General features: G+C 42.8%; 2 protein-coding genes across 9 annotated transcripts in view; one reads left to right on the forward strand and one right to left on the reverse strand.

The window, feature by feature from the left end:
• Positions 1-69: 69 nt before the first annotated feature.
• On the forward strand, positions 70-7544 carry LOC110505741 (F-box only protein 33). The gene is made up of 4 exons (XM_021585155.2): positions 70-625; positions 1183-1293; positions 1736-2403; positions 2708-7544. Exons 1-4 carry the CDS (start codon positions 87-89, stop codon positions 2971-2973), a joined length of 1584 nt encoding a protein of 527 aa, XP_021440830.1. The 5' UTR covers positions 70-86; the 3' UTR covers positions 2974-7544.
• A 433-nt stretch (positions 7545-7977) lies between these two features.
• ctage5 (CTAGE family, member 5) overlaps positions 7978-25982 on the reverse strand; it is a 28136-nt gene continuing 10131 nt past the window's right edge. For 7 of the 8 annotated variants that reach the window (XM_036963131.1, XM_036963132.1, XM_036963130.1 and 4 more), the window contains 15 exons: positions 25296-25407; positions 23018-23064; positions 22824-22914; positions 22064-22202; positions 17775-17876; positions 17486-17546; positions 17334-17369; positions 17184-17251; positions 16980-17062; positions 15300-15437; positions 14482-14610; positions 12937-13059; positions 12455-12504; positions 12123-12297; positions 7978-9663 (listed from right to left, as the gene is read on the reverse strand). In XM_036963131.1, coding sequence (XP_036819026.1) covers positions 9482-9663; positions 12123-12297; positions 12455-12504; positions 12937-13059; positions 14482-14610; positions 15300-15437; positions 16980-17062; positions 17184-17251; positions 17334-17369; positions 17486-17546; positions 17775-17876; positions 22064-22202; positions 22824-22914; positions 23018-23064; positions 25296-25407 — 1536 coding nt within the window. In that variant the 3' untranslated portion in view covers positions 7978-9481. The remainder of the gene's footprint in view (positions 9664-12122; positions 12298-12454; positions 12505-12936; positions 13060-14481; positions 14611-15299; positions 15438-16979; positions 17063-17183; positions 17252-17333; positions 17370-17485; positions 17547-17774; positions 17877-22063; positions 22203-22823; positions 22915-23017; positions 23065-25295; positions 25408-25982) is intronic. The other variant, XM_021585144.2, reaches the window with a different exon arrangement.

Here is a 25982-nt window from a genome sequence, read left to right on the forward strand (position 1 = left end):
AGTGGGATTTTGCAGAGTATTGTTTTCATCCCCCACATAGTCATAGAAGTGGTATGATCCAATAGTATTGAACGCAAAGCTGCTGAATGTTGTTTGTTTTCCACACAGAGAGTAGCGGAACAGTACCGTTGTCGCACAATCTTACAACGGTTATATTTACACTTTTGTTTGCGAATAATAGTTTAGTGGCCTGCGCCATGGCTCTGTGCGGGGGTGTTGGAGCCATGGCTTTACCAAGCGAGCTTATCGTCCACATATTTTCATTCTTGTCCGACCGTGACAAGCTTCGGGCCTCGTCCGTGTGCTCTCGCTGGAGGGAGTGTCTGTTTTACCCATCGCTTTGGATGGAGCTCAAGTTGCGTGTCGGAGGTGGCTCGAATGGGGGAGGCTATGGCTCCGAACAGACCCCAAGATTAGACTTTCTCATGAGGAAGTTTGGCTCCTTCGTGCGCGAGCTACAGCTCGAGTTTGCCCCAGTTGAAGGATATCTAAGGCCATTGAATGGCGTGGAGGGCAGGATGGAATCTGTCGAAAGCGACCCTCAGTTCCCTGGCCGCTGGAAAGAGGCAATTATCACCTATTTGGACCAGGTGTTGTGTGTCCTCGGATGTATTCGAAACAACAGGTAGTTGGATACATCAACATAATGTTTAATGCGAAGTGCGTCAGCTACGCCATACTCGTCAATTTGAGTGTGTTGGGTCTGCGTAGTCAGTGAGCTAACCTTTAGCTAGCCTAACTATAAACAAACCCACCATGTCATTACGTAATCGGGCCATGTCGTTCACTACGGATTTCTGCTTATACTGCCTGATTGATGTGTCGTTTTTTGCCTATTCAAGCTATAATCTAGCTACTTGGTATATAGGACATGTCAGTCTGAAGTCTGTTTTTCTGCCTGGTATGCAAATGTTGCTAGGGCATGTTTATAATTTGAACTGCATTGCTGCAGCAGTGGTGGTCATGCTCAGGTAATCTATAAACGGAACCACTAAGGTCAGCAATGACATGATGATGATGTTGAAAGGTGCTGATTGTCACAGGCCTTCTGGAAAATTGGTGAGGACGTGCTTGTTTGCAGTCGTATTTGTTGCAGTGTACAATTAGAACATACTGTCACTGACCTCCACTATGTCTGATTGTGTCTGGTTTTGTCTAAAGCTCACTACTTTCTCGCTCTAGAAATCTCCAGAAGCTGAGTCTGTATGGGGATACCTGCATTCTTCAGGATGAGGGCATTCTGGACAGTGCCTATCTCAACCAGGTTGACCAAGGAGGAGTGAAAATCAAAGAGTGAGTGGCTTTATATCTTGCCCAAGTTGACAAAATCACAGTACAAACTGTCCTCAGTTGAAATTCTGCCTCATAGAATTACATAACTAGGTTATTTATTTATTTAACCTTTATTTGATTAGGCAATTCAGTTAAGAACTCATTCTTATTTACAATGAAGGTGCCTTATGACAGATTTTGACCTTGTCAGCTCGGGGATTTGATCTAGCAATCTAGCAACCTTTTGGTTACTGGGCCAATGCTCTAACCACTAGGCTACCTGCTGCCCCAGGTAACCTAATAGGATTTATGTTCTGCCTAGTTTTTTTTTCCTGTACTCATTTAGAGTAGGCTTTTATTTGCAGATATGAGAGTTAGACGTTATAAAGATTCTAACTTTCTCTCTCCTCTCTCTCTCTCTCTCTTTCTGTCTTTGTGTTTGTATTCCTCTGGCCTGAAATAGGATCCAGCAGCTGTTAGTGGAAGTTTTGTCTAACAGCAGGCAGATGAAGTGGCTGTCCTCAGCCTTCATGCTGGGTGTGGTGACCCCCTTCTCCCTGGCCTCTCTGTCCAACCCCAGCGCTGCCTCCCTGGAGCACCTCAGCCTGTTGGACAACCAGCTGCCCTGCCTGTCCTCCCCTGTGGAGCTGGAGCGCCTTGTCCACCTGCGTTCCCTGGCCCTCGACTTCTGTGACTTCACGTCTGAGATGTGCCGCCTGCTGGCTGGAGGACACCGTGCTCCACTACACCGCCTCTCCTTGATGGTGAATGGCGCCGCTCTGGAGGCCAAGCCGCTGGATTGCACCGCCAGTGAGGATGACTGGAAGGCCCTGGTCCGACGCTGCGCTAACCTGCGGGTCTACATGATGGCCCTGGATGTGTCCAGCCAGGACCTGCTGAGGGTGCTCAAGCCCAGCCTGCCCCTGGAGAGGATCCACCTGGACAGCTACTCCACCCTGGTCACAGACGGCACTCTGGAGCTCATTTCCCAGCAGTACAACAAGACCCTGAGCCACTTCGTCCTGATGAGGGATGACACCGGCTTCCCTGACCTCAGTGTCAACCGCAACGAGGACCCGCTGGTCCTACTGGCCTGGCGCTGCGTACACCTCTCTGTCCTGGTTATCCATGGTGAGTCAGCCTGGGTCAAAAGCTAGTATTATATAGCTCAACACTTTTAGTGTAGACTAACATTTTAATGGGAGTGATTTACATTTAAAATATCATGGGTTCTAGTTGCGCAGATAAAATAACCAGTTATAGATCTTTTCTATAGGAGTAATGTTATGTCTAGTGTGTGTATAGTGTAGAGGTCATATTGGCAGCATGTTGATTTGTATAGCACAGATCAAATGGAGTTGGTTTACATTCAGTATGCAGTATGTTTTTTCTAAAGTGGTGTTCAATGTGATTCTCCTCTGTCTGAACACCACAGGCTACACTGTGTGGTCCCACAACCTGGTGGCCATCTCCCGTCTACGTGGCTCCAGCCTCAAGGTCCTGGCTGTGTCCGAGGAGAGTATCGACTTCGACCCGGACCAGGGGGTCTTCATGGAGGGTGACCCCGTCCACAACCTGGTGAAGGAGGTGTCCCAGGGCCTGGGGCGCATCTGGCACCCCTCCATGGACTCCAACTTGGTCCTCAGCGAGCCCACCCAGCACTTCCACAGGGAGATGCAGAGCTTCAGCCTGGGCATGTAGACTAGAGCTACAACCGCCAGGCTGGGCCTCCATCTGGGTCGTGTTCATTAGGCACCAAACGGAAAAAAACAAGACAGGGAGGGACTACCCGGACTTGTCCAGTAAGAAACGCTCATCTTCTGTTTTCTGTTGCAAAACGTTTTGAAATGTTTTCTGTTGCGTGCCCTAAAGAACACGACCCTGGTCTGGCCTGCTGCACATGCTCAGTGCTTGTCATGATGATATAATCTAAACCTTATGGGTCCTATCTCATTTGCATACTTTATTTTTAGTTTATATTTTTTTCTTTGTAGAATGAACTAATCCTTTATATGTGCTGTGTTTAATCAGTATTAGCTCTATATTTATATCTATCTATATATATCCTGCTTATGAATAGGAGAGTATAGTTGGGTATTTGATTAGTAGCTAATTGAGCGATTGGTGTATGGAGGGGGCTTTTTTTTACACAGCTAGCTTACTTGTATTGCAAGTTTTCTTTTTTGTTTTGTCTGTTTGTTGTTTTTCTCTTAGCGAGTGCTGAGTTACCGTAAACTAACTTATCAGTTAATCCACCTTGGCTTTTTGCAATGACGGAATCCTTTGTAATTGTTTGTTCACCTTTTTAAGGGGAGATTAGTCCAGTGGTCTTCCGGCAGAGGGAGGGACAGTGCTGGTGGACTGTTAGGCCCCCCCTAACCCCTCCCTTCCTGTCTGCTCTTTACTTTTGTGTTTTGGAGATAATATGATTGCTATGTTACGGGACTAAGATCCTGCTGGTTCTTCTCAGCCTAGAGGTGGGATGTGATACAGTTCTGTTGGTGAAACCAATTGCTGAGGTTTCCACACTGACACACTCATGCTGAGGCCCTTTGAACTGCCTACGTACAGCTGCAGTACTTTAGTCAGGGGTCAGCATTGACAGTTATGTGTTGCAGTTTGCTCTCAGAAAAATCCTCTGTCTGTCTCAGGTAGGCAAAACATGATGATGAAGATGGTGTTGGGGGTGATGATGATGATGTATACTATGAAACAATCAGCTAGTCTGTCAGTTTAATCCAGTTTTTCTTGAGTCACAGTTGCCTTGGAAATCCCCTTGCGTTCTGGATTCAATCGTTTTTGCCATCAAATCTGCCCCTTTTACCACGGGGTAAACAAACTTAGTCGTACATTTGTTTTAAGATTAAGGTGTTGAAAGAGTTTAAAGAATGGCAAACTACTCCTTGCACGTATTTCTCTTGTTCACAGTTTTAGGGCAAAGTACTTGCTGTGTTGACTGACTCCAGGGCCACAGTGTTTCACCTGCTGAGCGTTGGATGGAGGGAGGCATATATTTGCTTGTTCCATATCTCAGGATTTTTGCACTTTCTGTACTTTTTTCCAATGAAGGCTTTATTTTAATGCAAAGCTTTCTGTTGTTCTAAGGACCAGTGTGCGTGGTGGTGGGACTGAATACTGGATACTAATACTGGGGAAAGAAATCTTCCAACACAACGCACACCAGAGGTTGTTGGTTTTATTTTTCTAGCCCCGCCTCGTTCCCTCGATTGAACTTTTAAGAAGGTTAAGATCTGTGATGTCCGTCTGTGAAAAGACTTTTAATGACGTTTTCTATTGTTGTGTACTTGCTGTTTTAGAGCTCAGAGTAGTAGAGGGAATCTGAAGTTGGTTGCTCAGTGGTAGAATGTAAATGTGAAGCTAACAACCTTTTTTAATGTGTAAAGTTGTCTGCTATCCAGAATTCCCCCTACGTACGAATATCTTCTTCTTTATCCTCGCTTGTAAAGCTTAGGGAACCAGTCTTGACTGATAAGGCAGTACAGTGTGTGGGGCCTGGAATAAGTGACCTCTCTGGTAGGCCTCTGCTTGTTCTGTGCTGCTGAGATGTTGTAACATTCCAGAGAGACGAGAGTAGGCTACATCTCTTGACCTTGAGTGGTTATGAAGCCGTCGGTCGGCTATTGCTTCTTGTTGCGTTCCTCCGTGCCCATGACTTTCATTGGTACTACCAAAGCCAGCCATTTCAGTTAAAGAATAGATAAAGTACTGTATATTGAGGAAAAAATGATCTTGCATAGAAACATCTGACATCAGATGGCAAGAAGTGTGTGTGATCCATGTTTCAAACAATGTCACAATCAGCCTGTGGAATCCACTACTAATCTGTTTAGCTGTTGCAGTCAGATATGAGCCTGCATGCAAGGTTCCACTCGGAGTAAACTTAGTCTATCTACGGTTTATGCATGAGAAGCATCATTATGGGGAAAAAGTAATATTGAAACTATATGCATGTTAAGAGGGATTCTAAAAGTGTTCAAGTTTTGTCTATTTTTAGTACCACACCAAAAAGGATAGATAATATTCTATATTTGGAGTTAACTTGTTTGTGCTGAACAGGGGTAGGGTAAGACCTTGTTAGAGGTAGAGGATGACGAATGCCAGTCAATTGTTACAATGTGTAAAACATCCTAATGTTGCATTCATGCTGTGCCTAAATCCAGAGGAGCTTTAATTTCAAATGTTCCATTTGTTCTGCGTTCGTTTCCAGTTCATTGTCTAGTACCGCATTTGACTACCGTTACAGAAGCATAGCTCATTTACGCATTAGTGTTTGTTTTTTTTGGTGTATGTTTTGTTTAAAGTTTCAAAAGTGCATACATCAGAGAAGGGGGTGTATGGTGTGTTTGAAGTAAAACATGGTGTACCACTTTCTCACCCGTGAGCAGGAAACAGCCTTTCTCAGGGTTACTGTCAGTTGCGGGAGAGGAGGAAATGATTTCCATCGCTCAGGCCTCAACATCATAATGAAAGTTAGGATCAATCTTTTTTCCAACAAGTCACTGGATTTTAAAAACGTTGTGTCAGCGCGTCTGCGTCAGCTGCCAAAGATCACGGTGTGAAACAACTCTTAAAGTGCCCACATGCTGGCAGAGGGCAGGGCCCATGGCTGATCAGCCGTGATGTACTACTACGACTACTCCTTTACAACTACTACTATACTTCTAGAAATATGATATACTTACTGAATAGGGGGTGAAGTTGGACCACATGTGGTGCACAGCTGAGCTGTGGTTTGGTCAACAACAGTAGAGCTCTCTCTCTTTACAAATGCACCTGTATCACTGTGAAGAGTGAATGTAATTTAAGTATAGATAAAATCAAGATTGGTTGATTCTATCAGACCAGTACGCTGCTAAGAAACGTGTAAGGAACATTCCACTGGGGAGTTAAAAACAAACAAAATGGCCAAATGTCTGCATGAGATGACTTATTTTTTTTACTGTTTTATTCTTTGTTTTGAAGGGTAACGGGATCCAGTAGGTAGGTCACAACTGGTCTTTTGATGAAAATAATTGTTTGCATAGAGGTTGTTTACCCCAGTCTTTCTGCATGTTTAAAAGGCACAGGAGAGCAGACTAGGGATATTTTGTTACTATGGACAAAAAGACCAGTTGGGTTATTTGTAGGTTACAACTGTGAGGTTGGATCCCCTTTTTTTATTTGCTATTGTTTTATTATTTCTGAACACTTTTTATATGCATTTGCAATCCAAATCTCTCTTGAGTAGGATGAAGCTGTGTAGCTACAGTGAGCTGCTTGGAGGGCAGGTCTAACTGTTGCCTATAGAAGCGTATTGCACTCAGAAAGCTACAGTACCTTACAGCTAAATGAACTCATGCCAGCCTTAAGAGTGTAAATGCTTGAAGTTAAGAGACCTGAGTGAGAAGAACTGATGCTTTCTGTCTTTGGTTTTATTCCATTATTAAAAACCTGAACCACTGTAATACCACAGGTCCACTGTTGTGAGGGTCAGGAGGGAGGCGAGCTTAAAACAAGCCAGATCTCTTAATGGCTGGCTTGCATTACAGCAGTCAAACTATGCAAGTGGAATGCATATAATCCTGTGGCTTCTTTTTTTTTTGTCACTTACAAATGGAAATAACTTGCTACGATACTTGGCCTTATTACAATTATTATTGTTTTAAGATCTTGATTCTTCGGAAGCCAAACTGTTTCAAAGGCAACCGTGGGTTACAGACATGGTCTCTATGAGACTGGCCAGCAGGCCCCAGTTAAGTGGTACGAATGTCGTGCATTTGTTTAAAATCAGGACAGTTTGCAATAAAATAAGTCATACATTACAAGTGGCAACCACGGGGGCACGAGCAGTGCGAACACCTGGGCTGCGTCCTTATACATTTTTGGGGAAGAAAATAACTCGCATTGCATATTTGTATATATCAATACATATACTCTTATGCAACATGTCTGGGTTCTATTTATGAACGCGGTTTGTTACCATCTTAAATGTTTAAATATTTGGACAGGTGTGTTCTGTTTCAAGTGAGCACATAGCATTGGATTTTATATGTACATCTGCTAATGGGAAATCCACTGGCGCATGTGTGAAAATGCCAGGTGTGGAGAGAATTTTATTGATTTAGAAAAGTGATCCAAGGTTTCAAGATAGCTAAAGAAGGAAAATCCTATGAAAAAACCCCATAACTGACAGATTGGGTAAACCAGCTGAATGTTGATTTGAATCAATGTTGAATGCTTCTTTTAATCAGTGAATAAAAGCATTATAAAGACACATGGTCTTTTGTATTATTCATTGTTTCTGATCCTTAGTTTTTATTGCAGTGTTTAATCTTGTGCAACATCTCACCCTTAATATTCATCAGGTGTAATTTGACCTTACAGGAACATGTCAGAGCTAGACGCCGTTGGACGTTTGTGACTTGGCACAGCTTATATGGTTCAGATCATGAGGTTACAACTATACCTGAATAGGACCAATGTCATTTTTAATGAAACATTTGATACTATATGAACATTACAACAGCAACAATTGAATTACTTGAGCATAACATTTTACAATAAATCTCTTCATATTCCATGACCTTTAATGATCAAACTATGGACGGTCAAGACCTCAATGCTAAAAAGGTTTTTTTTAGCTCAATTTAGACAATTCCTTCACAATCTCTATATACCCATGTCAAGAATGAAAGGGACATAAGATTGATTTAAAAGGCCTTTAACAAGACAAGCAAACGCACTCTTCAAGTTAGTCCAAGTCGCCACTCAGAACAAGGCAGATTCACATAGCTATAGAGTCATCATACCCATAACACCTAGTGGTCAGAGAAATTATTTTCCCACTTCCTGTAGGGATTTCAGAAACACTTAAGGGCTGTGTAGGCTTACCCTGGCGTGACATTTTGATAACACTCTTGGACAAAGGAGACATATAGTCGGCTCTATTTATTCAGATAAAAAAATGCTAATTACTAGACATCATGCAAAATGGCAAATCCCTGCAAGCCCCTGAACATCTTTAGGTGACACCTTTGCCAACAGGTAATGTCAATTTAAAACTTGCTCAAGACAGTTTACAGAAATGTAGCCAATGTATTACTGCACTGAACAAAAATATGAAACGCAGCAAGTGTTGGGCCCATGTTTCACGAGCTGCAATAAGACTCCTGAAATTCTCCAAATGTTTTGCACACATCTGTTAGTGAGCATTTCTCCTCTGCCAAGATAATCCATCCACCTGAGTGGCATATTAAACAGCATTGTCATTGGACAATAGAAGGCCACTCTAAAATGTGCAGTTGCCACATGCCACAGATGTTTTGAGGGAGCGTTCAATTGGAATGCCCACCAAAGCTATTCTCACCAGTAAGCTGCCTCAGCCGTCTTAGAGAATTTGGCATCCGCAGACCACGTGTATGGTGTCATGTGGGTGATCAGTTTGCTGATGTTTATGTTGTGAACTTGGTTTTGGTATGGGCAAGCATAAGCAAAATAGCATTTTATCAATTGCAATTTGAATGCACAGAAATGACATGCCATGACATGATCGGGAAGCCCTTTTCTTAAGGTAACTATGTCCAACAGTTGCATATCAATATTCCCAGTCATGTGAAATGCATAGATTAGGGCCTAATGAATTCATTTCAATTGACTGATTTCCTCATATGAACTTTCAGTGAAATTCTTGCATGTTGTGTTAATATTTTTGTTCAGTATACATTTAGTGAAAATTTGATCTTTAATAGAGATTCATAACCTTTGCCTCGATTCATCCATTTTAAAGTGTTTCTAAAATTCCCTATGAGAAAAATGGTCGGAAAAACAGCTGGAAACAATTCCCTGTTTGACTGCTAGGTTTTATGAGTATTTATGACTCATACAGCTATGTGAAGCTACAAAAAAAAACTTACATAAATGATCGCTCAGTACTTCCAGTTGTGTAAAACTCCTAGTGGTACTGTATTGTTCTCTCATTAAGTCCTAAGACACAGTGATCTATGTTTGTGTGTGCAACAGACTGTGGGGGAAATAATTCCACTACCAGCCTCTAGAAAAGGGAGAAAGAGTCATATGAATGTTGAAGTTACACTTCAGGAAACAGTCCCTGAACACACGCTCAGTCGCTCACTACTATCACAACAACAGGAAATTAAGTTTCACACAGGAAGCGGGCCAAGAGAGTTTCTCCCGCACAGAGAGAGATGGCTCAGATGACATCATGTGGAGAGGGAGATTGGTCCGAAGACACTTCACTGCCAGGTGGTGAGGGCCTTGGAGGGGGTCCAGGGGGAAAACTGTCTGGGTGGGGCCTCATGGGAGGGTACCCCATATGCTGCGGTGGTGGAGGGGGGACTCGCCCGAACATTCCCGGGGGAGGTGGTCCTCGCACTACAGGGGAAATAAGGGGGAAAGGATTACATTTAGTCTGTCTACCAGTATGAAGGCAGAGACATTTAATCTGCAAGATGTAGCAAATGATGTATGGAATGACAATCTTCATCTCCCACCCAAAACTTAAATTTAATAGAAACAAATGACATAAAAACATGTAATACTATTTAACCTGCAGTTATATATATATATATATATATATATATATATATATATATATATATATATATATATATATATATATATATATATATATATATATATATATATATATATATATATATATATATATATATATATATATATATATATATATATATATATATATATATATTATAAATGTTTATTTTTAATATACCCCTTTTTCTCCCCAATTGGTAGTTACAGTCTTGTCTCGTCGCTGCAACTGCTGTACGGACTCGGGAGAGATGAAGGTTGAGAGCCGTGAATCATCCAACACACAACACAACCCAACCCAACCAAGCCGCACTGCTTGCATACAATGTCCACTTAACCCGGAAGCCAGCCGCACCAATGTGTCGGAGGAAACACCGTACATCTGGTGACCGTGTCAGTGTGCTCTGCGCCCAGCCCGCCACAAGAGTCGCTAGTGTGTGATGGGACAAGGCCAAACCCTCCCCTAACCCGGACGACACTGGGCCAATTGTGCGCCTCCCGGTTGCGGCCGGCAGCAACAGATCCTGGACTCGAACCCAGAATCTCTAGTGGCACAGCTAGCACTGTGATGCAGTGCCTTAGACCACTGCACCACTCGGAAGGCCCGTAATGCCTTTATTACAGTGCCTTGCGAAAGTATTCGGCCCCCTTGAACTTTGCGACCTTTTGCCACATTTCAGGCTTCAAACATAAAAGATATAAAACTGTTTTTTTTGTGAAGAATCAACAACAAGTGGGACACAATCATGAAGTGGAACGACATTTATTGGATATTTCAAACTTTTTTAACCAACAAAAACTGAAAACTTGGGCGTGCAAAATTATTCAGCCCCCTTAAATTAATACTTTGTAGCGCCACCTTTTGCTGCGATTACAGCTGTAAGTCGCTTGGGGTATGTCTCTATCAGTTTTGCACATCGAGAGTGACATTTTTTCCCATTCCTCCTTGCAAAACAGCTCGAGCTCAGTGAGGTTGGATGGAGAGCATTTGTGAACAGCAGTTTTCAGTTCTTTCCACAGATTCTCGATTGGATTCAGGTCTGGACTTTGACTTGGCCATTCTAACACCTGGATATGTTTATTTTTGAACCATTCCATTGTAGATTTTGCTTTATGTTTTGGATCATTGTCTTGTTGGAAGACAAATCTCCGTCCCAGTCTCAGGTCTTTTGCAGACTCCATCAGGTTTTCTTCCAGAATGGTCCTGTATTTGGCTCCATCCATCTTCCCATCAATTTTAACCATCTTCCCTGTCCCTGCTGAAGAAAAGCAGGCCCAAACCATGATGCTGCCACCACCATGTTTGACAGTGGGGATGGTGTATTCAGGGTGATGAGCTGTGTTGCTTTTACGCCAAACATAACGTCTTGCATTGTTGCCAAAAAGTTCAATTTTGGTTTCATCTGACCAGAGCACCTTCTTCCACATGTTTGGTGTGTCTCCCAGGTGGCTTGTGGCAAACTTTAAACAACACTTTTTATGGATATCTTTAAGAAATGGCTTTCTTCTTGCCACTCTTCCATAAAGGCCAGATTTGTGCAATATACGACTGATTGTTGTCCTATGGACAGAGACTCCCACCTCAGCTGTAGATCTCTGCAGTTCATCCAGAGTGATCATGGGCCTCTTGGCTGCATCTCTGATCAGTCTTCTCCTTGTATGAGCTGAAAGTTTAGAGGGACGGCCAGGTCTTGGTAGATTTGCAGTGGTCTGATACTCCTTCCATTTCAATATTATCGCTTGCACAGTGCTCCTTGGGATGTTTAAAGCTTGGGAAATCTTTTTGTATCCAAATCCGGCTTTAAACTTCTTCACAACAGTATCTCGGACCTGCCTGGTGTGTTCCTTGTTCTTCATGATGTTCTCTGCGCTTTTAACGGGCCTCTGAGACTATCACAGTGCAGGTGCATTTATACGGAGACTTGATTACACACAGGTGGATTGTATTTATCATCATCATCATTAGTCATTTAGGTCAACATTGGATCATTCAGAGATCCTCACTGAACTTCTGGAGAGAGTTTGCTGCACTGAAAGTAAAGGGGCTGAATAATTTTGCACGCCCAATTTTTACGTTTTTGATTTGTTAAAAAAGTTTGAAATATTCAATCAATGTCGTTCCACTTCATGATTGTGTCCCACTTGTTGTTGATTCTTCACAAAAAAATACAGTTTTATATCTTTATGTTTGAAGCCTGAAATGTGGCAAAAGGTCGCAAAGTTCAAGGGGGCCGAATACTTTCGCAAGGCACTGTATGTAGGGAAAACAGCATACTTACTGCCCATGGGGGCTGGACCTCGTGGGGAGAAAAAGTCTGGAGGTCCGTAAGGGCCTTTGCGTGCAAAGTAAGGGTCCCTGTGGTCCATGGGTGGGAGGGGACCCATACCAGGGGGTACTAAGAGAGGAGGTCCCATCCTCATGTCTCGCAGATCTCCAGGTGCTGACAGATGGGACTGAGGGAACACATTTCAAATACCCAATAATGATGGAGGGCACTGTAGTGGTACAACACTATTATCCCCATGGGGAAATTAGTTATATATAAATATGAGAACGAGAGACAGTGCATGACTGGACCCCTATTGTTAGTAGAAGGGTGAGAAAACTTACGTCTCTTTCATTTTCACCAGGACCCATACTGTTTCCCATAAATGACGAGTCTGTAAGAACACAAGAGGAAAAACAGTAATAACCTAGCTAAATCCACTTCCGTCTGGTGGGTTTATTTGATGAAGAGGGCTCATTCATGCCTCGATAATGCTATTAGCTTAACTCTATTAAACCAAGGGAGTTTCCAGATTAGGCACAATATCCTGCCCATTCTCTAACATTGGATTGTTCTTCAGGGGTATACTAATCATCAACACTCCTACTATTCACTGCTGACGAAGGAGATCGGTCTGAATCACGTAGGCATTAAAGATCCTGTCTTCAAAATATATTTAATCACTTTAGTTACATACTCCTAGCACTAAACACCTTTTTGAAGTTAATTTGACAGAGTGGCTATAGTGCAGACATAGAAATCATCTCAGACATTTTAAAACTAAATCTATGGTGCTGTAATACATGTTAAAAAGGAAGGTTCTCACCAGGTTGGTGGCCAAAGCTGTGGGGCTCAGCAGGACCGGGGCCCCTGGGTGGAAGGGGGCCCATAGGAAGGGCTCCGGGCAGAGGTCTCCTGTAGGGAAGGCCTGGGTCTAGATACATATACCCTTTATGAGAGAAAAAAAAAAGCACTGTTTCATCAGATTTATTTAGACCAGCTGAGCCGAAGGAGGGGATCACACAGTCAGAAGTGTACAAAGCACAGGAGGTTGGTGGCACCTTAATTGGAAAGGCTCATGGTAATGGCTGGAGCAGAATAATATCAAACACATGGTTTCTATGTGTTGAATTTATATATATTTGTTTACCTTTATTTAACTAGGCAAGTCAGTTAAGAACAAATTATTATTTTCAATGACGGCCTAGGAACAGTGGGTTAACTGCCTGTTCATGGGCAGAACGACAGATTTGTACCTTGTCAGCTCGGGGATTTGAACTTGCAACCTTCCAGTTGCTAGTCCAACGCTCTAACCACTAGGCTACATTCCATTCGCTTCATTCTAGCCATTATTATGAGCCATCCTCCCCTCAGCAGCCTCCACTGGTCCAAAGGGGATTGGAGCAAAAAGCAAAAGCCTCTCCATCATATCAGAAACAAAAAACAAGCACACATTTAAATCATGATGCATTGAGTTAGTACACATCAAAACAGTGACAGTAGTAGGCAGGGTGGGCATGATGGAATTGTCAATGTATAATCAAAATACAGTGATGCCACATGCTAATTGCTCCCCCATGATAACTCAACTAAATAAATAATAGTTCCTAACTCAAGTGAATATTAGACATCTCAAACCAGGCTGAGGCCAGACTTGGGTTAGAGTAGCTTAGGGGCCCAGGTGACAAAGGCCAAATTGTGGGTGGGGGAAAACTCTGGAACAAACCAGTGGAGGCTCAGGCTCCTCAATGCAGTGGTCTGCAGTCAGTGTGCCCAACCTGCTGACTCTGCCCATCTCTGTGGTCCTGTCACATGACTCAGACAGAGGTGAGGCTGGAACTACGACAACCGACCACATCAGTACTGGACAAATAGTAGTCATACACTCACTGACCTATGCCTCACAGACAGAACCAAAAGAGAGAATCTCAAACCTTTCCCAGGGCCGGCTGACCACACTACAGCACCATAATCAAATCATATAAAAATGTATTTGTCACGTGTCAAATACAACAGATGTAGACTTCACCGTGAAATTTAAATAGTAACCCAACTGAGGGGAAATATTTTGCTGTGAACAAATCTGACAGTTGGTTAACAAACATAATTAGTAATCAGGTTAGAGTGAGTTATCTAAAATCCAAAAGAAAGTCAGGGCCTCTTTACATAGAAAGATGGTAAAACATACTGAAGTAAATAAAGAACACAAACCCTTTAGGTCTGATATTAAAAAACAAATGAATGTGTCAAAGAGTAGACTAGAAGATTTGAATATCAGAAGGATAGAATAACTTCTGTCTATTGTGATTGGAGCGGCTGCTGCCTGAGATCATAGGGCGGGGGGGGCGATAGCGGGTGGTCATCACTGTACCTGGAGGGTGTATAGGTGGGCCCCTGCGATCCCTCTCCCAGGTGGGAGATATCGAGCCGCTGTCAGAGTGAGGACCACCACTACGATCAGAGTCCACCCCACCAGGGGGATCTAACAGGCCTCGGGATACTGGTTATGGGGGAGAGAGAAAGGGGGGGTGGGGAGAAAGAGGGAGGGCAAAAAGAGAGAGCATGACAAAGAGCATATGAGAAAGAGGCGAGATATGTGGGAGTGGTTGGTGAGTGAGAAAGGGAGAGCCAGCAATGTCAATGAGTTCATGAAGCATGGATGATAAGACCAAAACATGTGCAAAGACCACACTCCCCTCACTGTAGGTGATAGGAAATGCTATGCTGCTGCAGTATTTCCATCTTGCTGGTGCATGCTCACTGCCAAGGCAATTTAGACTATAAAGATAAGCATCTTTAACAGATGTTGTGCCAATCTTCCAGCCAATCAAGACTTGGTACGCATTTGTATTATGTGCTAAAGAACAGGTTTTCAGCGTTGTTTTAGTCAATAAGAAGACTATAAAATCAAAACTCTAATATCATTGAATTATTTAAATTATCCTGCAGATCATTTTTCTTAATGTCATTTTTTACAAGGCCATGGCACATAGGAGATTGGTACTAAATACAAAGGTAAAAATATTTATGCTAAATATAAACTCATAACACGCCATTCCTAGGAGTATAACATGGCACTGATGGTAAAAGGGCACACATGTCACAAGACATGTAAATTCAGCTGTGGTGTTATTGTATGACCGGAATGACCCAGGCCTGCAGTGCATTGGCGTGGACTGGAGAGGTCACCTCTGCCTCCTGGTCCCACGGGTGGGAAGTTTGGAGAGAGGCGGAGTGGGCCATCCATCAGGGTAGGCGGAGACAGGAAGGCTCTGTTCTCAGAGGCGGGGCGATGTAGGGGGGAGGGGCCATACGGTGACCTTTCACCTGCAGGACAGGGAGGGACATATGGTTCAACTTACAGAATAATTACATAAATTCTAAATCAACACCCAGAACATGATAGGCAAGCCATAAGACATCTAAATAGTTAACCTGTAGCTACAAGGACTAACTATCTGCTTTGAACCTTTTTGCACTAACTCTTTGACTGCTACTGTCCAACTATCCCGTTGCCTAGTCACTTTACCCCTACCTACATGTACAGTGGGAAAGTACGCAGACCTCTTGACCTTTTCCACATTAAAGCCTTTTTCTAGAATGGATTACATTACAATGTATCATCTACATACAATACCCCATAATGACAGAGTGAAAACAGGTTTAGAATTTTTTTAAATATGTAAATGAGGTATTTCTGTTTATACAAGTACTCAGACCCTTTGCCATGAGCCTCAAAATCGAGCTCAGGTGCATTCTGTTTCCATTGATCATCCTTGGGATGTTTCTACAACTTGATTTGAGTCCACCTGTGGTCAATTCAATTGATTGGACATGATTTGGAAAGGCACAAACCCATATATAAGCTCCCACAGTTGACAGTGCAAGTCAGAGCAAAAACCAAGCCATGAGGTCGAAGGAATTGTCCGTAGAGCTCAGAGACAGGATTGTGTCGAGGCACAGATCTGGGGAAGGGTACCAAAAACATTCTGCAGCAGTGAAGGTCACCAATGACACAGTGGCCTTCATCATTCTTAAAATGGAAGAAGTTTGGCCGCCTCCCCTAACCAATCAATTATAGAATAAGGCTGTAACGTAACAAAATGTGGAAAAAGTCTAGGGGTCTGAAAACTTTCCAGATACACTGTACATACCTACCTCAATTACCTCGTACCCCTGCACATCAACACAGTACTGGTACCCAGTGTATATAGATTTTAAAATTATAGCCAAGTTATCATTACTCATTGTGTATTTGTTATTATTTTTCTCTGCATTGTTGGGAAGGGCCTGTAAGTAAGAATTTCACAGTTAGTCTACACCTGTTTTTATGAAGCATGTGACAAATAACATTTGATTTGATGCACTCCTGTAGATCTGAGAGGATGGAATACAAATAATATTATACAAATAATAATTAGGTGGGTGCTTACATCTGTCCTATTTCACACATGTACAAGTGCATGTGTGAATTGGAAATGTGTATTTTTTGCATATTACACCCCCCCCCCCCCCCCCCCCCCCCCCAGTCAGAGCCAAGAATCAGCCATTATTGATGGTGACCCTGAAACAATTAGGGTTAAGCGCCTTGCTCAAGGGCACATTGACAGATGTTTCACCTAGTCAGCTTGGGGATTTAGACCAGCGACCTTTCAATTACTGGTCCAACTGTCCTAAACGCTAGGCTACCTGTCGCCCATAACCAGTTTTATGCTATAAGCAGTTGTGTTAACTTCATCTTGCATTTGGATTGTCACCATATTGCTTCCCCCTATCCAACCCTCTCAATGTATGGAGCAGGGGTTACCGGGCGAGCTGAGATTTAGCAGAAGATATTATTCCAGTTAGGGAGGTTTATTAGAGACTCACCTCTGAACAGAGGTCTGTCCATGTTGTCCAGTGTATAGGGGTCTTTCTCCACAACATCCAGCTTGAACTGAGTATCAGTCAATCTGCATGGAGACAAACCACAGCTGGAGAATACTTCTCACTACAGGGAAATACTATTTTGTAGCGACAACTGACATGTCTGGTGAAACTGACTTCAATAGAAAAGTATTCTTTAGTACTTACTTCTGCCTGAGGTGTGCATTCTCTCTTTTAACTTCAGCCAGGTCGCGGTCAGCACCTCGTGCTGCTAGCTACAATGCAGACAACAGAAATGACAGATGAGTTGCCTGAGGTGTGCTCCATAGTGTATGTATGATGCAACTATGTACTTACCCAGTTATTGTGTGCTTTCTTTTCCTGAGAAGTTATCTGAAAGATGGAAAGAGAATATTAAATGAGTTATTGGCCATACATCATCATTGCACATGGTGAATGTTTTTGCCCTCTCCCAGTCTCTTATGATACAACAGTGTCAGATCTCTCACCTGGGTTTTGTAAGCATGGTTAGTCTTCTCCAGCTCATCCTCCAGGTCTTGTGCCCTTTGCCTGTATGTGTGAAAACTGCACTCTGAGACAAGCACTCACAACAAAAACACCCCGCAAAGTAGAGTCTCATAGAACACATTGGATCTATTTGATTGACAGGAACACCCTCTGGGGTGCACGCTTTGGGTTCTTGCCCTAGCACTTCACAGCTGATTCAAATAATCAAAGTTTGATGAGTTACTGGAATCAGCGGTCTAGTGTTAAAGCAAAAACCATGCAGAAACTGACCTGTAGCTGTTGAGCTCCTCCACGGCCAGGGTGATGCTCTTGTCAGCCTTGGTCAGCTTCTCGTCCTTCTGAAGACGCTCCCTCTCCTCCACAGTCAACATCCTGGGGACACCAGGGGAGAACACCCAGTATCAGACAGACATTATCAGGCATAGTACAGTTCAAACTTCAACAGATGCACAATTGAGAGCATTCTGTCGGGCTGTATCACCACCTGCTATGGCAACTGTACTGCCCACAACAGCAAGGCTCTCCAGAGGGTGGTGCGATCTGCCCAACGCATTACCGGGGGCAAACTACCCGACCTCCAGGACACCTACAGCACCCAATGTCATATTTTTTTATATTTATTTCACCTTTATTTAACCAGGTAGGGTAGTTGAGAACCAGTTCTCATTTACAACTGCGACCTGGCCAAGATAAAGCAAAGCAGTGCGGCACAAACGACAGAGTTACACATGGAATAAACAAACATACAGTCAGTAATACAATATAAAAAGTATATATACAGTGTGTGCAAATGAGGTAGGATGAGGGAGGAAAGGCAATAAACAGGCCATAGTGGCAAAATAATTACATTATACCAATTAAACACTGGAGTGATAGATGTGCAGAAGATGAAATGTGCAAGTAGAGATACTGGGGTGCAAAGGAGCAAAATAAATAAAATAACCATATGGGAATGAGGTAGTGAGGATGGGCTATTTACAGATGGGCTGTGTACAGGTGCAGTGTTCTGTGAGCTGCTCTGACAGCTGGTGCTTAAAGTTAGTGAGGGAGATATGAGTCTCCAGCTTCAGTGATTTTTGCAGTTCGTTCTAGTCATTGACAGCAGAGAACTGGAAGGTGGCCAAAGGAGGAATTGCCTTTGGGTGTGACCAGTGAAATATACCTGCTGGAGCGTGTGCTACTGGTGGGTGCTGCTATGGTGACCAGTGAGCTGAGATAAGGCGGTGCTTTACTTAGCAAAGACTTATAGATGACCTAGAGCCAGTGAGTTTGGCGACAAACATGAAGCAAGCGCCAGCCAACGAGAGCATACAGGTCGCAGTGGTGGGTAGTATATGGGGCTTTGGTGACAAAACGGATGGCACTGTGTTAGACTGCATCCAATTTGCTGAGTAGAGTGTTGAAGGCTATTTTGTAAATGACACCGCTGAAGTCAAGAATCGGTAGGATGGTCAGTTTTACGAGGGTATGTTTGGCAGCATGAGTGAAGGATGCTTTGTTGCGAAATTGGAAGCCGAGTCTAAATAACATTTTGGATTGGAGATGCTTAATGTGAGTCTGGAAGGAGAGTTTACAGTCTAACCAGACACCTAGGTATTTGTCCACATATTCTAAGTCAAACGTCCAGACTAGTGATGCTGGACGGGAAGGCAGCGATCGGTTGAAGAGCATGCATTTAGTTTTACTTGCATTTAAGAGCAGTTGGAGGGCACGGAAGGAAAGTTGTATGGCATTGAAGCTCGTCTGGAGGTTAGTTAACACAGTGTCCAAAGAAGGGCCAGAAGTCTGCGTTAGAGATGGATCAGAGAATCACCAGCAGCAAGAGTGACATCATTGATGTATACAGAGAAGAGAGTCGGCCCGAGAATTGAACCCTGTGGCACCCCCATAGAAACTGGCAGAGGTCCAGACAACAGGCCCTCCAATTTGACACACTGAACTCTCAGAGAAGTAGTTGGTGAACCACGCGAGGCAGTCATTTGAGAAACCAAGGCTGCTTTCCACTCTTTGGGGATCTCAGACGATATACGAAAGAGAGGTTGAACAGGCTAGTAATAGGGGTTGCAACAATTTCGGCAGATTATTTTAGAAAGAGAGGGTCCAGATTGTCTAGCCGGCTGATTTGTAGGGGTCCAGATTTTGCAGCTCTTTCAGAACATCAGCTATCTGGATTTGGGTGAAGGAGAAATGTGGGAGGCTTGGGCAAGAGGCTGTGGGGGGTGCAGGGCTGTTTTGACCGGGGTAGGGTAGCCAGGTGGAAAGCATGGCCAGCTGTAGAAAAATGCTTATTGAAATTCTCAATTATTGTGGATTTATCGGTGGTGACAGTGTTTCCTAGCCTCAGTGCAGTGGGCAGCTGGAGGAGGTGCTCTTATTCTCCATGGACTTTACAGTGTCCCAGAACTTTTTATATTGTCCCAGAACTTGTATATTGCTTTCCATACTGCCTGTGTATATTGTTTCCTAACTTCCCTGAAAAGTTGCATATCATGGGGGCTATTCAATGCTAATGCAGTACGCCACAGGATGTTTTTGTGCTGGTCAAGGGCAGTCAGGTCTGGAGTGAACCAAGGGCTATATAGGTTTCTTGGTTCTACATTTTTTGAACGGTGAGTAAGGAAGACCAAAAATATCATCAAGGACATCAAACAACAGAAGCCACTGCCTGTTCACCCCGCTATCATCCAGAGGGCGAGGTCAGTACAGGTGCATCAAAGCTGGGGCCGAGAGACTGAAAAACAGCTTCTAACAGCCATCACTAGCACATTAGAGACTGCTGCCTATAGGTATAGACTAGGAATCACAGGCCACTTTAAGGAATGGAACACTAGTCCTTGAATAATGTTTTACATATCTGGCATTACACATCTCATACAGTGCCTTGTGAAAGTATTCGGCCCCCTTGAACTTTGCGACCTTTTGCCTCATTTCAGGCTTCAAACATAAAGATATAAAACTGTATTTTTTTGTGAAGAATCAACAACAAGTGGGACACAATCATGAAGTGGAACGACATTTATTGGATATTTCAAACTTTTTTAACAAATCAAAAACTGAAAAATTGGGCGTGCAAAATTATTCAGCCCCTTTACTTTCAGTGCAGCAAACTCTCTCCAGAAGTTCAGTGAGGATCTCTGAATGATCCAATGTTGACCTAAATGACTAATGATGATAAATACAATCCACCTGTGTGTAATCAAGTCTCCATATAAATGCACCTGCACTGTGATAGTCTCAGAGGTCCGTTAAAAGCGCAGAGAGCATCATGAAGAACAAGGAACACACCAGGCAGGTCCGAGATACTGTTGTGAAGAAGTTTAAAGCCGGATTTGGATACAAAAAGATTTCCCAAGCTTTAAACATCCCAAGGAGCACTGTGCAAGCGATAATATTGAAATGAAGGAGTATCAGACCACTGCAAATCTACCAAGACCTGGCCGTCCCTCTAAACTTTCAGCTCATACAAGGAGAAGACTGATCAGAGATGCAGCCAAGAGGCCCATGATCACTCTGGATGAACTGCAGAGATCTACAGCTGAGGTGGGAGACTCTGTCCATAGGACAACAATCAGTCGTATATTGCACAAATCTGGCCTTTATGGAAGAGTGGCAAGAAGAAAGCCATTTCTTAAAGATATCCATAAAAAGTGTTGTTTAAAGTTTGCCACAAGCCACCTGGGAGACACACCAAACATGTAGAAGAAGGTGCTCTGGTCAGATGAACTGAAAACTGCTGTTCACAAATGCTCTCCATCCAACCTCACTGAGCTAGAGCTGTTTTGCAAGGAGGAATGGGAAAAAATGTCAGTCTCTCGATGTGCAAAACTGATAGAGACATACGCCAAGCGACTTACAGCTGTAATCGCAGCAAAAGGTGGCGCTACAAAGTATTAACTTAAGGGGGCTGAATAATTTTGCACACCCAATTTTTCAGTTTTTGAATTGTTAAAAAAGTTTGAAATATCCAATAAATGTCGTTCCACTTCATGATTGTGTCCCACTTGTTGTTGATTCTTCACAAAAAAATACAGTTTTATATCTTTATGTTTGAAGCCTGAAATGTGGCAAAAGGTCGCAAAGTTCAAGGGGGCCGAATACTTTCACAAGGCACTGTATGTACAGTGGGGCAAAAAAGTATTTAGTCAGCCACCAATTGGGCAAGAACTTGCACAATTGGTGGCTGACAATACTTTTTTGCCCCACTGTATATACTGTATTCTATACTATGGTATCTTAGACACTTAATTCTTATATCTTACATTACTCATCTCATATGTATATATGTACTATTCTACTGTATCCGTTCCGCTCTGACATCGCTCGTCCATATTTATATAGTCTTAATTCCTACTTAGATGTGTGTATATGTTGTGTAATTTCTTATATATTACTTGTTAGATATTACTGCACTGTCAGAGCTAGAAGCACAAGAATTGCGCTACACCCGCAATAACATCTGCCAGTCACGTGTATGTGACCAATAAAATTGTATTTTATTTGAATGTTTCTAGATGAAGCTGTGCATTTGGGTCAGCGTTGGTGTGGCTCCCGTACAGTACCTGTGTAGTTTGAGCTCATTCTCCTGGTACATCTCTGTCATGATCTGCAGTTTCTGCTGGAGTTTCTGCACCTGGCCCGTGTACTTCTCACTGTCTGTCTGCAGAGAGGCCTTCTCATTCTCCAGTTTCTTAATCCCCTCTGCAACACAACAGTAAAGCTGTTAAGTCCAGGTCTAGGCTCAAAGGGATACTTTGGGATTTTGGTAATGAAGTCCTTTAAATCGACTTCCCCAAAGTCAGATGAACATGTGGATACCAGTTATGTAATCTCTGTCCAGTATGAAGGAAGTTAGAGGTAGTTTCACGAACCAATTGCTAACTAGCTTTAGTGCAATAACTGGAAGTCTATGGGTATCTACTAGTAATGCTAAGTATCCCTTTAATCTGTGTCTGGGAAACCGACCATTTGTCTTTACATCTTGATTATTCCCAAAACACCCTCGCTTTTCTTGAACTAACCCTAGTATTTGGCTTTTCTTACTTGCACTGACTTTGCTAATAGCTACTTTATTGAGGAAAACGTTTACTTACTATGACTGCAATATGTGGTTCTCACCTAGCTATCTTAAGATTACTGTAAGTCGCTCTGGATAAGAGCATCTGCTAAATGACCAAAATGTAAAAATGGTCTGTTATCATGAAAACAGCTATTGAAGCGTCTTTCAATAGACCTACATTTATGTACATTATAAAACAAACGTTGTTTGTTACCCACCGCGATCAGAGGAATTACTATTGAACAGCTGACTACTCTGCTTACCTTGGAGGTCCTCCTTGGCCTTGACTTCATCTGCTAGCTTAGCAAACACCCTGTCCTTGTCTTCATCCACCGACTTCAAGTCTGCATTCATCTAAAGAGAGAGAGAGAACAAAAAAAATCTCATATCTTCCATTTATCGCTGATAAGAGTTTTGTTTTTAAGCCATCATATCAGTTGATGAAGAGAAGACATACCTTGGCTGCATGAATGAGTTTCTGTATTCTTCGTCGTTGATGGTTATCTGTGGACCAAAAAATACAAACAAATAAGTTAAATCTGGGAAGACACATTCACATATGTAGAGACACATCCCTCAGTCAATATCTTGACTCATTAAAAATAAATTTAAAAAAAAAGTCCAATGATGGCTGTGCATATCAATCCAAAGAGATGGTGGGCAAAAGCCTGCTGACCATGCCTTTACTCTCCTTTCGTGGCCTCCCAACCGCTCTTAATTAAAGTAAAACTAAATGCATGCTCTTCAACCGATCGCTGCCCGCACCTGCCCAGCATCACTACTCTGGACGGTTCTGACTTAGAATATGTGGACAACTACCTAGGTGTCTGGTTAGACTAAACTCTCCTTCCAGACTCACATTAAGCATCTCCAATCCAAAATTGAATCTAGAATCGGCTTCCAATTTCACAACAAAGCCTCCTTCACTCATGCTGCCAAACATACCCTCGTAAAACATTTACAAAATAGCCTTCAACACTCTACTCAGCAAATTGGATGCAGTCTAACACAGTGCCATCCGTTTTGTCACCAAAGCCCCATATACTACCCACCACTGCGACCTGTATGCTCTCGTTGGCTGGCCCTCGCATCAGATTCGTCACCAAACCCACTGGCTCCAGGTCATCTACAAGTCTTTGCTAGGTAAAGCCCCGTCTTATCTCAGCTCACTGGTCACCATAGCAGCACCCACCTGTAGCACGCGCTCCAGCAGGTATATTTCACTGGTCACCACTGTCCTGATCAGGTCAGGTTACAGGAGTTCACAACCCTACAGATTATCTCTCAACCCCAACAGAGGAGGAGAGATCTAGGGGTCTGAAGATGTGACAAATTCCTTTTGTCCTGTTACTATGGAGAACCTTAAACATGAAATAAAGGGACTTTGGAACAATGGTTTCCGTCAGCCACAATGGTGGTCATGACAATAGATGGAATATGAAAATGTCATTTTTGTTTTGTTTTTAATAGATGACGTTATTACGAAAACATTGTAACGTCAAAAGTTTACCTGGTATATGTTTGATGTTAATACATTGTACGTTGTTTGGAAAATGTCAAAATCAAAGAGAATGTTTTGGTAAGCCTGAACGGTCCACGCAGAGAATCCACGGAGACCTTCCCCACGTAATTACATCATTATATTCTGACCCATAAGAGCGGCAGTTTGGGGCAAGGCTATGGTTAGAATAAGCATAGTTGACAAATTCACCCAAATGTGTATGTCTCTCGTGTACTTTCTTTTTCGCTCTCTTTTAAATCCCCATTTTGGGTAACACGCGCCATAGTGTGTTGGCCCGTTATACTAAGTCCTAATCAATAGCCTAGAATGTGTTTTGGTGTATGTGTATCTTTTATCATCATTTTAGCTTTCTAGTAAATAAATACTCAACTAAGATTGGTGTGGTACGAACTCATTGGTGAGACCCGGGTCCGTGCCGATTCCCGGATTATGCGACGTTCAGAACGAGACTGTAGAGGTAACTGGTTAATTAGCGGCTGTTGTGAAATCGATATTCTTTGAGTTAATTTGGGAAATAGAAACTCAACAAAACAACTTTTCCCATGGTGCCCCAGATTAATAATTGCTTGATTCAGTTAATCACACAATTAGAAACCTTTAATCATTCGATGAGCAACAGTTGTCACGTTAACTAATACAATGTCACGACACCCCCAAAGCCAATTCCTCCTTTGGCCGCCTTTCCTTACAGTTCTCTGCTGACAATGACTTGAACGAATTACAAAAATCACTGAAGCTGGGGACTCATATCTCCCTCACTAACTTTAAGCATCAGCTGTCAGAGCAGCTCATTGCACCTGTACATAGCCCATCTGTAAATAGCCCATCTGTAAATAGCCCATCCAACTACCTCATCCCCATACTGTCATTTCTTTTGGTCCTTTGCACCCAGTATCTCTACTTGCACATTTATCTTCTGCACATCTATCACTCCAGTGTTTAATTGCTAAATTGTAATTACTTCGTCACGACAGCCTATTTATTGCTTTACCTCATTTGCACACACTGTACATATATTTTTTTATATTGTGTTATTGACTATACGTTTGTTTATTCCATGTGTAACTCTGTTGTTTATGTCGCACTGCTTTAATTTATCTTGGCCAGGTTGCAGTTGTATATGAGAACTTGTTCTCAACTGGCCTACCTGGTTAAATAAAGGTTAAATAAAAATAAAATGGGGTCAGCCTTGTGTACATTAAGAGAATCTCACCATGTCCTTCTCCATTCTCTGTCCCTTGTGTCCCACTCCTCTCCTCTCTGTTGGCGCCGTCCTCCAGCACTGGGTCCCAGTCCTTCATCTTCAACAGGCAGTCTGTCAAGGACTGATGGAGAGAGAAGGCTTTACCATTCAAACTCAAACTTTATTTTAGTCTTGAGAACTTATTGTGTTGTATACATGCAACAGAACACACACTACATGTCCAAAAGTACTTTGACACCTGCTTGTTGAACACCTCATTCCAAAATCATGGCCGTTAACGTGGAGTTGGTCCCCCCCTTTGCTGCTCTAACACTTTGTGCATTATGCTGGACAGGAAAGGGCCTTCCCCAAACTGTTGCCACAAAGATGGAAGCATAGAATTGTCTACAATGTCATTTTATGCTGTAGTATTAAGATTTCCCATCACTGGAACTAAGGGGCCTAACCAGAACCATGAAAAACAGCCCCAAACCCAGATTCATATGTCAGATTGCCAGATGGTGAAGCGTGATTCATCACTCCAGATAACACGTTTCCACTGTTCCAGAGTCAAATAGCGGCAAGCTTTACACCCTCCAGCCAACGCTTGGCATTGCGCATAGTGATCTTAGGCTTGTGTGTTATTGTGCTGACGTTGAGTCCAGAGGCAGTTTGGAACTCGGTTGCGAGTGTTGAAACCGAGGACAGACGATTTTT

The sequence above is a fragment of the Oncorhynchus mykiss genome, chromosome 25 (genome assembly GCF_013265735.2).
Source record: "Oncorhynchus mykiss isolate Arlee chromosome 25, USDA_OmykA_1.1, whole genome shotgun sequence".
NCBI classification, from domain to species: domain Eukaryota; kingdom Metazoa; phylum Chordata; class Actinopteri; order Salmoniformes; family Salmonidae; genus Oncorhynchus; species Oncorhynchus mykiss.